The 11,759-nt window shown below is 46.1% G+C and overlaps 1 protein-coding gene across 10 annotated transcripts in view; it reads left to right on the top strand.

Annotated features, from left to right (window-relative positions):
• LOC115154843 (microtubule-associated protein futsch) overlaps positions 1–11,376 on the top strand; it is a 29,811-nt gene extending 18,435 nt beyond the window's left edge. For 6 of the 10 annotated variants that reach the window (XM_029701495.1, XM_029701491.1, XM_029701498.1 and 3 more), the window contains 16 exons: positions 126–536; positions 788–1,258; positions 1,530–1,991; positions 2,898–4,133; positions 4,657–5,979; positions 6,226–6,571; positions 6,706–6,878; positions 7,123–7,171; positions 7,284–7,850; positions 8,023–8,074; positions 8,231–8,292; positions 8,675–8,795; positions 8,964–9,063; positions 9,248–9,321; positions 9,451–9,565; positions 9,942–11,376. In XM_029701495.1, the coding sequence (XP_029557355.1) occupies positions 126–536; positions 788–1,258; positions 1,530–1,991; positions 2,898–4,133; positions 4,657–5,979; positions 6,226–6,571; positions 6,706–6,878; positions 7,123–7,171; positions 7,284–7,850; positions 8,023–8,074; positions 8,231–8,292; positions 8,675–8,795; positions 8,964–9,063; positions 9,248–9,321; positions 9,451–9,565; positions 9,942–10,029 (5,650 nt within the window). In that variant the 3' untranslated portion in view covers positions 10,030–11,376. The remainder of the gene's footprint in view (positions 1–125; positions 537–787; positions 1,259–1,529; positions 1,992–2,897; positions 4,134–4,656; positions 5,980–6,225; positions 6,572–6,705; positions 6,879–7,122; positions 7,172–7,283; positions 7,851–8,022; positions 8,075–8,230; positions 8,293–8,674; positions 8,796–8,963; positions 9,064–9,247; positions 9,322–9,450; positions 9,566–9,941) is intronic. The other 4 variants (XM_029701494.1, XM_029701492.1, XM_029701496.1 and 1 more) reach the window with 4 other exon arrangements.
• The last annotated feature ends 383 nt before the right edge of the window (positions 11,377–11,759 follow it).

Below are 11,759 nucleotides of genomic sequence, written 5' to 3'. Positions count from 1 at the left end.
TTGTTAACATTTTCCTCTCTACGAAATGTCCTTTAACCTTGTCAACTTTTCTTATTGTCTAAACTCTCTCTTCCTCTGTCCCCACTCCATATCCTGTTCCATCTCACCTTCTGTCTCTCTTTCAGTTCTTCTGACCACGTGTCATCAGAAGCAGACACATTTCCCTTGTCAGGCAGTGTCAGTGTAGATAAAACCATAGAAATAGATTTACTATCAAATATCAGTAATTCTATTGCTATAGATAAAACCATGGATGCCACGCCAGGAAGCCTAGAGACACCCAATATGGCTGAACCCCCTCAATATGAAGTTGTTGAACCTATGATCCAACCCAGCTTGACATTAGAGACCATAGCTGAGGATGCAGTGGCGCAGGCAGAGGTTCCCCTCTGGGAGGCCCTGGAAGAGAAAGCTCAGGATCAGAAACCAGAGCAGGACTCTGGAGAGGAGACGATCAAAGAGGAAGTCCTCAGGGAGGAACGGGGGGAAGTAGATGAGAACATGCTAGTGCCGGACGTAGAATCACTGAAGACAGGGTAAGTGTGGACGGGAGGCACCTCTATACCACTGAGAGTAATCGATGACCTCAGAGTTACCCCAGTTAAAGCTTGTCATAAAAGGTGTGAATTGTAGTCTGGTGGGTATCCTTGGCAACACTTCAAATGTATGACGATGCCTGGCCGTGTCCTACAGCTCTTTTGAGTGTGTCTGAACTTGTAAATATTCACTGTGTGTAGGCTAATTATACAGTAATACTGAGGTAATTCCCATATGTTTGCCCTCTCAGCTCAGACAAAGCTGTTAAGCCAGAAGCTGGCATTAGCAGAGATGAGGGTCACAAGAAAATCACCTCAGATGAATCAGAGGTGTTCCAAATTCCACCTACCCCAGAGCCCACAGCCCGGTCTCCTGAATCACTTCTGAAGGAGACAGTTGTAGAGGAGGGTAAAGACAGTGAACCATCAACTTCACCGTCTACACCCCCTCTGCACCTCCCCACGAAGGTGTTCAGTAGCTCCACCATGAAGCGCTCATTGCAGATAGACGCGCTTGTGTCATTGGAAGCAGCCATTTCTCCAGCCGGAGAGTCAGATTTAAACGAAGAGGACCCATGCAACATGAAGCGTCCTCCCGGCACGGGGGCTGTAGAGGCAGAGAAGCCTCTATGGGCTGCTTTAGAGGAGAAAACTAAAGAGAAAGGGACAGAGGGAGTAGGCATGAGCACATTGGAGGCAACAAAGAGTACCTTGCAAACGGGGTAAGTTACTGGGGGTTAAACTCCTCATGGCATGGCATGAAGTGTCTGTGTGAGGTACATTTACATTGGACATGCATGTTTGTGGTGGTGTTGACATTTTATACATGTTTTAAAGCTCACCCAAAAGTGCCAATAACACTGCGTTTGAGCTGTAACTTTTCTGGAGACTAGTCGTATTCCCCTTAGTAGAAATCTCTATGGATTCTGGTCCTTGTGCTGGTGTCAGACTAGTATCCAATCAAGTGTCTCATTTCATATCTGTCTGTGGCAGCCCATCTGGACAGGGATCTGTAGCAGAGATCCACTTGACTGAGTACCTAGAGGACACTCCCCTCCCATCTCCCTCCAAGGAAAATAGAGAAACAGACATTTACTTTGACTGTGACAGTTCAGTGGAATTGTACACGCCATCAAAGGAGGAGGCCCCCATTCGCCTTCCTAAGAAGAAGAAGAACTTATACCTGGGAAAATGTGCTGTTGTCAACACTGAGATTGAAGAAGGCGAAAGTGAGTCTGGTTCCTCCGTAGTCGGCCCAGGACAAGCCGACAATGAGCGGCAGCTAGATCCAGTGTGGAAGAAAGGTTCTGTGGACGCATCAGATTTAAGTACAAGAGAGGAGTTGGAAGATGAGCAGGTTTTGGGAAGGCTGGAGCAGGTTCCCGTAGCTGTACAGGAGGAGGGTCTTGATGTTGATGTCTTCATGAGAGCATTAGTGAGGGCCGTGTACAGAGGGTAAGTCTGACAGGCAGCCGAGGCTTGCTCAGCTTTGACATCTTTGATCAGCATGGCCACAGGCATTTTAGGGACTTTTAAGTGCTCTTGACTCTGAGGCTGAATCTGAAATATGTCTATTTTTGTGAACGCCAGCTTTTGCTTATGAAAACATGTCGTCAATAAGATGCAAAGCTTAAATAGCAACGTTTGTTTCAACCAATTCAAAAGATTTCACATCTACACTGAGTGTATAAAACATTAGGAACACCTGCTCTTTTCATGATATAGACTGGCCAGGTGAATCCAGGTGAAAGCTATGATCCCTTATTGGTCAATAGTTAAATCCACTTCAATCAGTGTAGATGAAGGGGAGGAGACAGGTTAAAGAAGGATTTTTAAGACATGGATTGTGGATGTGTGCCATTCAGAGGGTGATTTAAGTGCCTTTAAACGGGGGAACGCGCTATGGTAGTAGGTGCCAGGCACACCGGTTTGAGTGGGTCCAGAACTTCAACTCTGCTTGGTTTTTCACACTCAACAGTTTCCTGTGTTTATCAAGAATGGTCCACCAACCAAAGGACATCCAGTCAACTTGACAAAACTGTGGGAAGCATTGGAGTCAACATGAGCCAACATCCTTGTGGAACCCTTTCAACACCTTGTAGAGTCCATGCTCCGACAAATTGAGGCTGTTCTGGGGGTAAAAGGGGGTTTAATTCAATATTAGGAAGTTGTTCCTAATGTTTTGTACTCTGTGTATATGTTTAAAGATTTGATGGAAATTTGAATTGTAGAATGTCACCTTGAAATATGTCTTAAAGTCCATTGAAAAAGAACTGCATCTTCCATGCCTGCTGTACATGTAACCTAAAAACGTTGTTCAAATATCCCCTAAATATTTTTTAAAATATCCCCATTCCCTAGTTATGAGACTGTGACTTCCATACTTCAGCCATCTGGCCTAATGATGTCTAATGATGATGAGGTAGGAGAACCAGACTCAAGACCACTTTCTCCATCTGAGTTTGAGATCCTACCACCTGAAGCCTTTTCTGATGCATTGGAGGAACTCCCAGTCATGGTCACGGACTCAACACCGGTCCAGTTGACCCACAAGAATGAAACAACTGAAGAGACTGGCAGACTAAGCTTAGTGGAGACTTTGTGTTTAGCTGCTGTGGAGCAAGAGATGTTCAAGGACCCAATCACCAAAATTGAGCAAGAGGCCAAACCTCTGAAGGAGTCCACCAAACCACATAAAGAGACTACCAAACCAGTGAAGGAGAGCACAGAACCACTGAAGGAGAGCACAGAACCACTGAAGGAGAGCACAGAACCACTGAAAGAGAGCACAGAACCACTGAGGAAGAGCACAGAACCACTGAAAGAGAGCACAGAACCACTGAAGGAGAGCACAGAACCACTGAAGGAGAGCACAGAACCACTGAAAGAGAGCACAGAACCACTGAGGAAGAGCACAGCACCACTGAAAGAGAGCACAGAACCACTGAAGGAGAGCACAGAACCACTGAAGGAGAGCACAGAACCACTGAAGGAGAGCACAGAACCACTGAAAGAGAGCACAGAACCACTGAGGAAGAGCACAGAACCACTGAAGGAGAGCACAGAACCACTGAAGGAGAGCACAGAAGCACTGAGGAAGAGCACAGAAGCACTAAAGGAGAGCACAGAACCACTGAAGGAGAGCACAGAAGCACTGAGGAAGAGCACAGAACCACTGAAGGAGAGCACAGAAGCACTGAGGAAGAGCACAGAAGCACTAAAGGAGAGCACAGAACCACTGAAGAAAAGCACAGAACCACTGAAGGAGACGAACACTGTGAAGGGTAAACCAGAGAAGGATGTACGTCCACCTGTGTTACCACCTGTAGAAAACGAAAAGGATGCAAAAAGCTGTTCAGACGATTTCCCACCACTGAGAAAAGCAGAGCTGGATGAAATAGCCAATGAGGAGTGCTTGGAAGACAATGAAGACGACGCCACCCCCATCGTTAACTACACTAAAGCCCGTAAAGAGACGATCAAGGGAAAGACCAAGACAGTGTTCATGCTTGACAGCGATTCAGATGAGTTGGAGTTTGAGATGGGGCAGGAGGATATGGGCACAGTGTGGCTAGCAGAGTTGTACATGGATGCAGGGTAAGTGCCTGAGCTCCTGTCGCTCTCTGCACTCCTTTCCTGCATGGCTTAATGAGACAGATTGCATTCATGTAGTAGGAATGGAGCTCTGTCAGGTTGTGGCAGGGTTTTTGTACTCAGGCATCTGGAGTGGTACAGTTGTCTTTGCTTATTTTGAATTCTCTTTTTTTCGGGATTTCTCGTCAAGTTACTTCACATGAACTTGCGGTTCTCAGATCTTTGTGTAGTCTACTACCATGCCTGAGGAGAGGGTTTAAGTGTTGGATGTTAATCCTCTGAATGTGCATTTGCATGAGGAAGTAAAAAGTGTTTTTGCAAACAACTTTTAAACCGAACCCAGCGAAATGTTGGACATAGCTGATAGTGAGCTTGCCGTGTTGATGTTTACTGTTGCCACGCCTCGGCTTTTGGACCGTTGTCTTTTGACCGTGGCGTGGTCGAGGATTGTGTGGCAGTCTGCATTTTGTGGAAATTGCTATCGTAGCCTTGCCAGATGGCTAACGTTGATATCTCTGTTTCACAGTCAAGCGGCGTTCTCTTCTTCACCACCTGCTCCACACGAGGTCAGCCGCCTTGATAGTGTGTCCACACAGCAGGCCATATCGGCGGGGCCCCCCCCTGCAGGACCTGTTACTGGAACCATTCAACTGGGGCCACTTCCCCGTCGCCGCAGCAACAAACAAAAAAACACTCCTCCAGTGCCTCTTCAGGAAGTAGGCCCAGAGAGAGTTAGTCAAGACACGGCACCGGTTGCCAGTTGCCTGGCTCCACCAAAGCGAATCAAAAAGGAAACTGTTCCACCAACCGATAATACGGATAGTGAGGCAATGGCACAAGAGAGCAGCGAATCTAGCTTAATAAAGGAGACTTTTAACACTGACGCTAAAGAGGAAGACATTCCAAAACCACTCATCCTCGCCATGGAAACCACTTCTTCAGATAGCATTCTGGTGACAGCCAGAGAGAAGGGAGCCAATGACGAGCCTCATCTAGCAAAGGAGGGTGATGATGAGAAAGATGTCCCAGAGAAAGATGTCTCTGTCAGCTCAGTGGTCCCATGGCCTCTACGGCCCTCTCAACCTGGAACACCTACTACATGTCCCAAGGTCCCTCACGTAATCACTACGGAACCCCCCAAAGAGGACCTGAGCCTAATTGAAGAGGAAATGTTGCTGCTGGCTAAGATTAGTCAGATGGCAGGAGAAGAGCCATCAGATGTGCCTGTGTTTGTGCCTGTGCCTGCCCCGCGCTTCAGGAAACGCCTGATCCCCTCCTTCCACGAGGACGACCCTTTTCTGAACCCAGAAGATCTCCCAGCCTCCGAGGCCAGTGAGGAACAAGAGACTCCATTACCAGTGATCCCTCAGGAAGCCAGTCTAGACAGGCCTGAGCCAAACCTCCTAGATCTAGATGGAAGGAAAGGGCGGCAGGAAATCATTTGTGAGCCCTCTACCATAGCCGCCTCCTCATCAAATAGTAGCCCATCAGAAACGATTACTGAGGTTAATCCGGTGGTGGCAACCACTGAGGGAATGACATCATCAGACTCTGCTGTGAACTCGACAGTCCGTTCAAAGGACCCAGCGGAGGTTGAGGAAAGTATCCCGATGACAGAAACGGTGACAGATGAGGTACCTGTTGACACAGGGTTTAAAGTAGACAGCGGTGCGCTCTCTACAGTTTACTGTGTCCCTGGCCAAGAGGAGCGCTTGTTATTGACTGAAACCGGGGCAACAGTCCTCAATGGGAAGGTGCCTGAATCAGTGGTTGAGGAGGATGGTCTTGAGATAGAACAGGATGCTACTCTGTGCACTGTAGATACACCAGTGGATTGGGTGGATGAACAGTAAGTTGGCAGGACATTGTCTAGCATTGGCTATGCCTGGTTTGACGTTAATCAGGTCATGTCATCTGGCTCTTGTAACTCCTTGCCCAGTTGAATAATGTTGACTTGGATCAGTGCATAACTATAAACTGTTTTTGTTTGTCTGCAGGACAATATAGTAACTGAAACGAGATCAGAATTTATACCTATCAGCTAACTTTACTTGGCTGTCCCATCATCTTATCTCAACCATTTCTGTCCCTATAGATCTGAGACGGCCGAGGGGGAAAAGACGTCTGGTGACCTGGCTGTCCCAACGATATGCTCTAAGAAAGCCGCCCAGCCATCCACACCAGACACCACAACCCAGAGGAACGACCAGCCCCCAGCCACCAGCCCAGGCAGTGAAGAGCCACAGTCCAATGGACAGACCCCAGCAGATAAGGGGGTCACCTCTGGTCAAGCGTCAGACACGATTGTACCTCCCCGACGCAGCAAGTTGAAAACCCTTTCCTTTCCTGTGGTCCTTCAGGAAGTTGCCCCAGGGTCCTCCACTACCACGGCGGACAAGGATGAAGCCTATAGGAAAGATGTGCTAGTCCTCAGCCAGGAGGTAAATTTGATTCTCATATTTCCTTTTATAAGAGGTATCAACAGTTCATTATATTTCAAACACAGCTGAACATTGAATATGTCAATGAGAATGTCAGTAGCTATAACAGGTCTCTCTCCCTCTGTCCCTCTCAGATGTCAGGTCCACTGCCCAGTCCCGGGCTGGTCACCTCCAGCAAGTCTTTGCTGGAGTGGTGCCAGGAGGTTACGAAGGGGTATAAGGGAGTGAAGGTCACCAACTTTAACACCTCCTGGCGCAATGGCCTGGCTTTCTGTGCCATCCTACACCACTTCTATCCCGACAAGATGTAAGCACTTAATCACTAATCAGTTCAATTCCCACCGACAATGTTCCATCCTAGTCTGAATGTGGAAAGTCACGCAACTTTATTATGAGTCCACGCATGTATTTGAAGTCAACCCAGACAGCTGAATGTAAGAAAGGTATAATTATTCCACCTTTGTAAAGGGATACAGCAGAAGTTCTCACAAAATAGTACCCGGAAGTTCCATCCATGTCCTTCTATTAACTACTGGTGGGTTTTTTTTCAGAGATTTTGAGGCACTGGAAACCAACGATATCAAGTTAAACAACAAGAAGGTGAAAAAGTCATATTTACTGTACATCACTATGTATAATAATAAATACACATCATGTCTATAAGGAACACAGAAGTCATCATTTTTTGTCCTGACCCCTCCCTCTCCTTCAGGCCTTTGATGGCTTTGCCGCGCTGGGCATCTCCCGTCTAATGGAGCCCTCAGACATGGTACTGCTCTCTGTGCCAGACCGCCTGATCGTCATGACTTACCTGAGTCAGATCCGCACCCACTTTACGGGACAGGAGCTGAGTGTTCTTCAGATCGAGCACAACAGCAGCCAGTCCAGCTATGCAGTGACTGAGCCCAGTCAGGGTTCTGATGTGGATGCTGCTGCTCGCTTCTGTGCCCGCAAGCTACAGGAAGGTAGCATCTCCCTGGAGGACAGTGCGACAGAACAGGCATCTAAGCCCAATGGGAGCCTAGTGCCACCCCCTCGGACAAAACGGTTGACAAAGGGGGAGGAGAAGGGGAGCGGAGCTGGGGGTTTGGAAGGGGGAGCGGGTGAGTCACAGACCCCAGTGCCTCCACCCAGGTCACACGCCTCTGCAGCGAAATCAGGATTTGGTCACGTGAGAGATGCCGACCTGGTGAAGAAAAGGCGCTTGCGGCTGAAGAGTGAGTCCATGGATGAAGGGGATGGGCTGGAGCAACAGAGCAGCACATCCAAGAGCACAGAGGTACATGCTGAATACGGTCTTTTCTCCCAAGCCATTTCCCCATCTTTTAAAACTCTTTTCTTGCATTTGAACGGAGATTGATGTTCTGTTCATTTGTCAGTGTTTTGCTATTGACACGAGGCCATGTTTCTCTTTACCTATAATATCTATTGTGTTTGTGTCTCCTGTCCAGTCAGCTGAAAGTGTATCAGACAGAGCGGTGAAGAACGGTTCCTCAGAATCAGGTAGGAGATTTACCAGGAGATTTTTACCTGACCTGAAGGAGCCAACAACAGAAATTGACACAATGCTCAAGCGTGATATGAAACGTTGCATTCTCTGTGATTTCATTGTTCAGTACATATTCTAATGACCAGTCTAACTGTTTGATCTGTATGCAGAGACAATGAGCCCAGTGCCTGTCCAGGAGTCCAGTGTCCCAAGCCAGGAGGAGGATACTCTGGTCAGTTCAAACCTTTACGTCATGTTATTATCCACTTGACTGTTTACATTTGTATTCTCTTTAGGCTTCTCTTTTTACCTTTACTGCTAGGCCTCTGTGGCTAATAGTCCATGGCTTAAACTGTCCATCACTACCGTTTTACTGCGAGGCCTCTGTGGCTCTTAGTCCATGGCTTAACCTGTCCGTCACTACTCTTAATGTGTATCATATTTACTTCCTGGTCTTCTCTTTGCCTTTATTTCTGTTTCTCCCTCTAATCTTCTGACCTTTTCCTGTCTGTCATCTATCTATGTTCATCTGTGTGTCTGTCCTTCCATGTCCTCCCATCTGTCTGTTGTCTGTTTCGATTTGGCAACGTGTGTCTCTGTATCTTTATGGTCAGCGTCTGCAGGACACCAGTCAGTATGTGCTGAGTGAGCTGCAAGCCCTGGAGAGTGAACAGAAGCACATCGACAACAGAGCAGGCATCGTGGAGAGGAGACTCAGAAGACTGATGGAATCAGGTGAGAATGACAAAAGATATCAAAAGGTGCTGAACCTAACATGAGCCGTGTCAGGCATACCGTTACGTGTGTTTATCAAAGGATTCGTTTTCTCAGTATATACAACAACAACAAAAAAACACCTTTTAAGGTGCCATTTTAACTGTGGACATTGTGTCCTTGCTCCAGGTAGCGACCGGGACGAGGAAGAGAAGCTCATCCAGGAGTGGTTCACTCTGGTCAACAAGAAGAACGCCCTGATCAGGAGACAGGACCACCTGGAGTTGCTGTAAGACACATACCAGACCACTCACACATCTATTATTCTTAAGAACACGTAACACGTTTATGTTACTAGTAAATGGTTTTGACCTGAAGTTTGCCATCTAACTATATATGCCATAGTATGCTCTGTTTTGTGTACCCAGCAGAGGGCAGCTAACCGAATGTATTGTATTGTATTGTATTCACAGGCAGGAGGAGCAGGACTTAGAGAAAAGATTTCAGCTACTGAATAGAGAACTCAGAGCCATGATGGCTAATGAAGGTTAGTCCAGTGCATAAGCAGAACCTTCGTTTACATTGAACACAACCGGTGAGACGACTGTAGACCTAAAGCAGTCGTGCCGTGCATAATGACTGTGATATTATCTTCCCTCGTCCTCCCTCTCCTCAGAGTGGCAGAAGACTAAGGCCCAGCAGCACCGGGAGGAGCTCCTGCTGCAGGAACTGGTCTCTCTGGTCAACCAGCGGGACGAGCTGGTCAGAGACATGGACGCCAAAGAGCGAGGGTGAGACTAGCCCATCTGTTTGCTACAGCCATTGCGTATACAGTATGAAACCAAGCATGTGTATAGGACGTCACGCTGCTCACTTAGCGAGTACCACTCCCTCCCGATTCGAGCCCATACCTGGCGCGAACTCTGGGACCTCTGCCTCACAAAAACACGTGACCGTCCTCCCTCAAGCGTCTCAGCCGATCGCGCCGCCTCAAAAGCTAGCTAACGAGGCGACGCAAGCGGGACACTTAAGGGCCGAGCATTACGTTTCACACTTCCCCATGTGCTACATGCGCATGTTCCATATGTTTGATATGATGCAGTAGCGTGCCGGTTGTTTATGTGTGTGTGTGTGTGTGTGTGTGTGTGTGTGTGCATGTGTCCTCAGGGCCGTTGAGGAGGATGAGCGCCTGGAGCGAGGGCTGGAGCTCAGACGCAGGAAGTTCAGCAACAAAGACAAGTGTGTGCTGCAGTGAGAGAAGGGACGACAATGACGAATACCAACCCATCCAGGAACTAAACCTCCACAATCCCTGCTTTATACCAAGCTCTCACTCACTCAGCATCCTACAGTATGAAACAAGCCTAGGAACCTGCCACCCCAGCAACAAATCTAAAGCCCTCTGCACCGATGGGATGATTGTCAAGCAGTGTTTTCTCTCCTTTAACTGGGATTTTGGGACTGGTCATTAATGATCGATTACGTCCCCTGGGATGCTGGAGCTGTGTGCCTTCCCCTTTGGAGATACTTGAACCAAATTTCCCCCTGTACTGTGAAGGTCCCTCATCCATTTAAAACTTTTGATTGAAAAAACGAGGACCTCTACAGTTGTCAGTCAATATGCCTTACTCTGTCATTCAGTAGACAGAAAGCCCACTGTACTAACAGATGTGTGTGTATATACTATTAGCCCACCATGAAGATAATTGGTTCCATAATTAAGTGCCTACTCTCACATCTGTAAACATCTCATTGATCTTATCTGGTTCAACAATATAGGATAAGCAACTATATTAGATAGTTTGCGCTTTGCCTTAATGCTTTGGTGGAACTGGCTATTAAAAGAACGGTCTGGTGGTTTCGCGCAAAATATTAAAAGGGTTCTGTATACAGAAGGACTGACCATTCTGTGTTTTACTTTGGACCCAGATGTTTGACGAAAGACTCAAGTTTGTGAGAGTACCACGTATTGTTGTCTTCTGGTAGAGATGTATTTTAAATTTTCAATCCTACTTTTATTTATGGTTTGGACATTTGCATGAGAAATGTTTGGGTTAGGTGTGTGTCATATTGAACATATATGAACAGTCAATCAATCTACCCAGAAATGAAAGAAAAAGAGGACAGTGAACAAACGTGAAACTTTAGTTGTAGAGAGAAGCTAGTAGTCCTACTTGGAATACATACAGGACAATAAATACCATCCTGTAAATATTAATATTTATACTCTGTTATAACCTGGCACTGCAGTTCTTTTCCTGTTTATTTTTTAGCAAAGACCTTTAGTTTCACATTTCTATTATCACAGATGATGATGATGATTTGTTACTAACCACTGGTAGAACGGAAAATGTAATGACATATTACTTTGTCCCCAGCCTCTTTTTAAAAAGGACATTCAAACACGATATGTTTTGTTTAAACCAGTGAATGATAAATAATACATTTTTGAAGTTCAAAAAGATAATTGGGAGTTTGTTTGAATAAGTTTCCTCTAATTTGTTGTCATATCTTATGTGGTACTTGTTCACATTTCTCAATATCTATATTATCGTGATTGTGCGCTATTATACTCAACAAAATATAAACTCAACATGCAACAATTTCAAAGATGTGACTGAGTTACAGTTCATAGAAGGAAATCAGTCAATTGAAATAAATTCATTAGGCCCTAATCTATGGATTTCACATGACGGGGCAGGGGGTGCATTTTTTTTTTTTTTCACCTTTATTTAACCAGGTAGGCAAGTTGAGAACAAGTTCTCATTTACAATTGCGACCTGGCCAAGATAAAGCAAAGCAGTTCGACAACATACAACAACACAGAGTTACACATGGAGTAAACAACATACAGTCAATAATACAGTAGAAAAAAAAATAAGACTATATACAATGTGAGCAAATGATGTGAGATAAGGGAGGTAAAAGCAAAAAAATGCCATGGTGGCAAAGTAAATAAAGTATAGCAAGAAAAACACTGGAATG

This window comes from Salmo trutta, chromosome 19 (genome assembly GCF_901001165.1).
Source record: "Salmo trutta chromosome 19, fSalTru1.1, whole genome shotgun sequence".
NCBI lineage: Eukaryota > Metazoa > Chordata > Actinopteri > Salmoniformes > Salmonidae > Salmo > Salmo trutta.
Note: the sequence above shows the minus strand (reverse complement) of the source record. Positions and strands in the feature narration are given on the sequence as shown.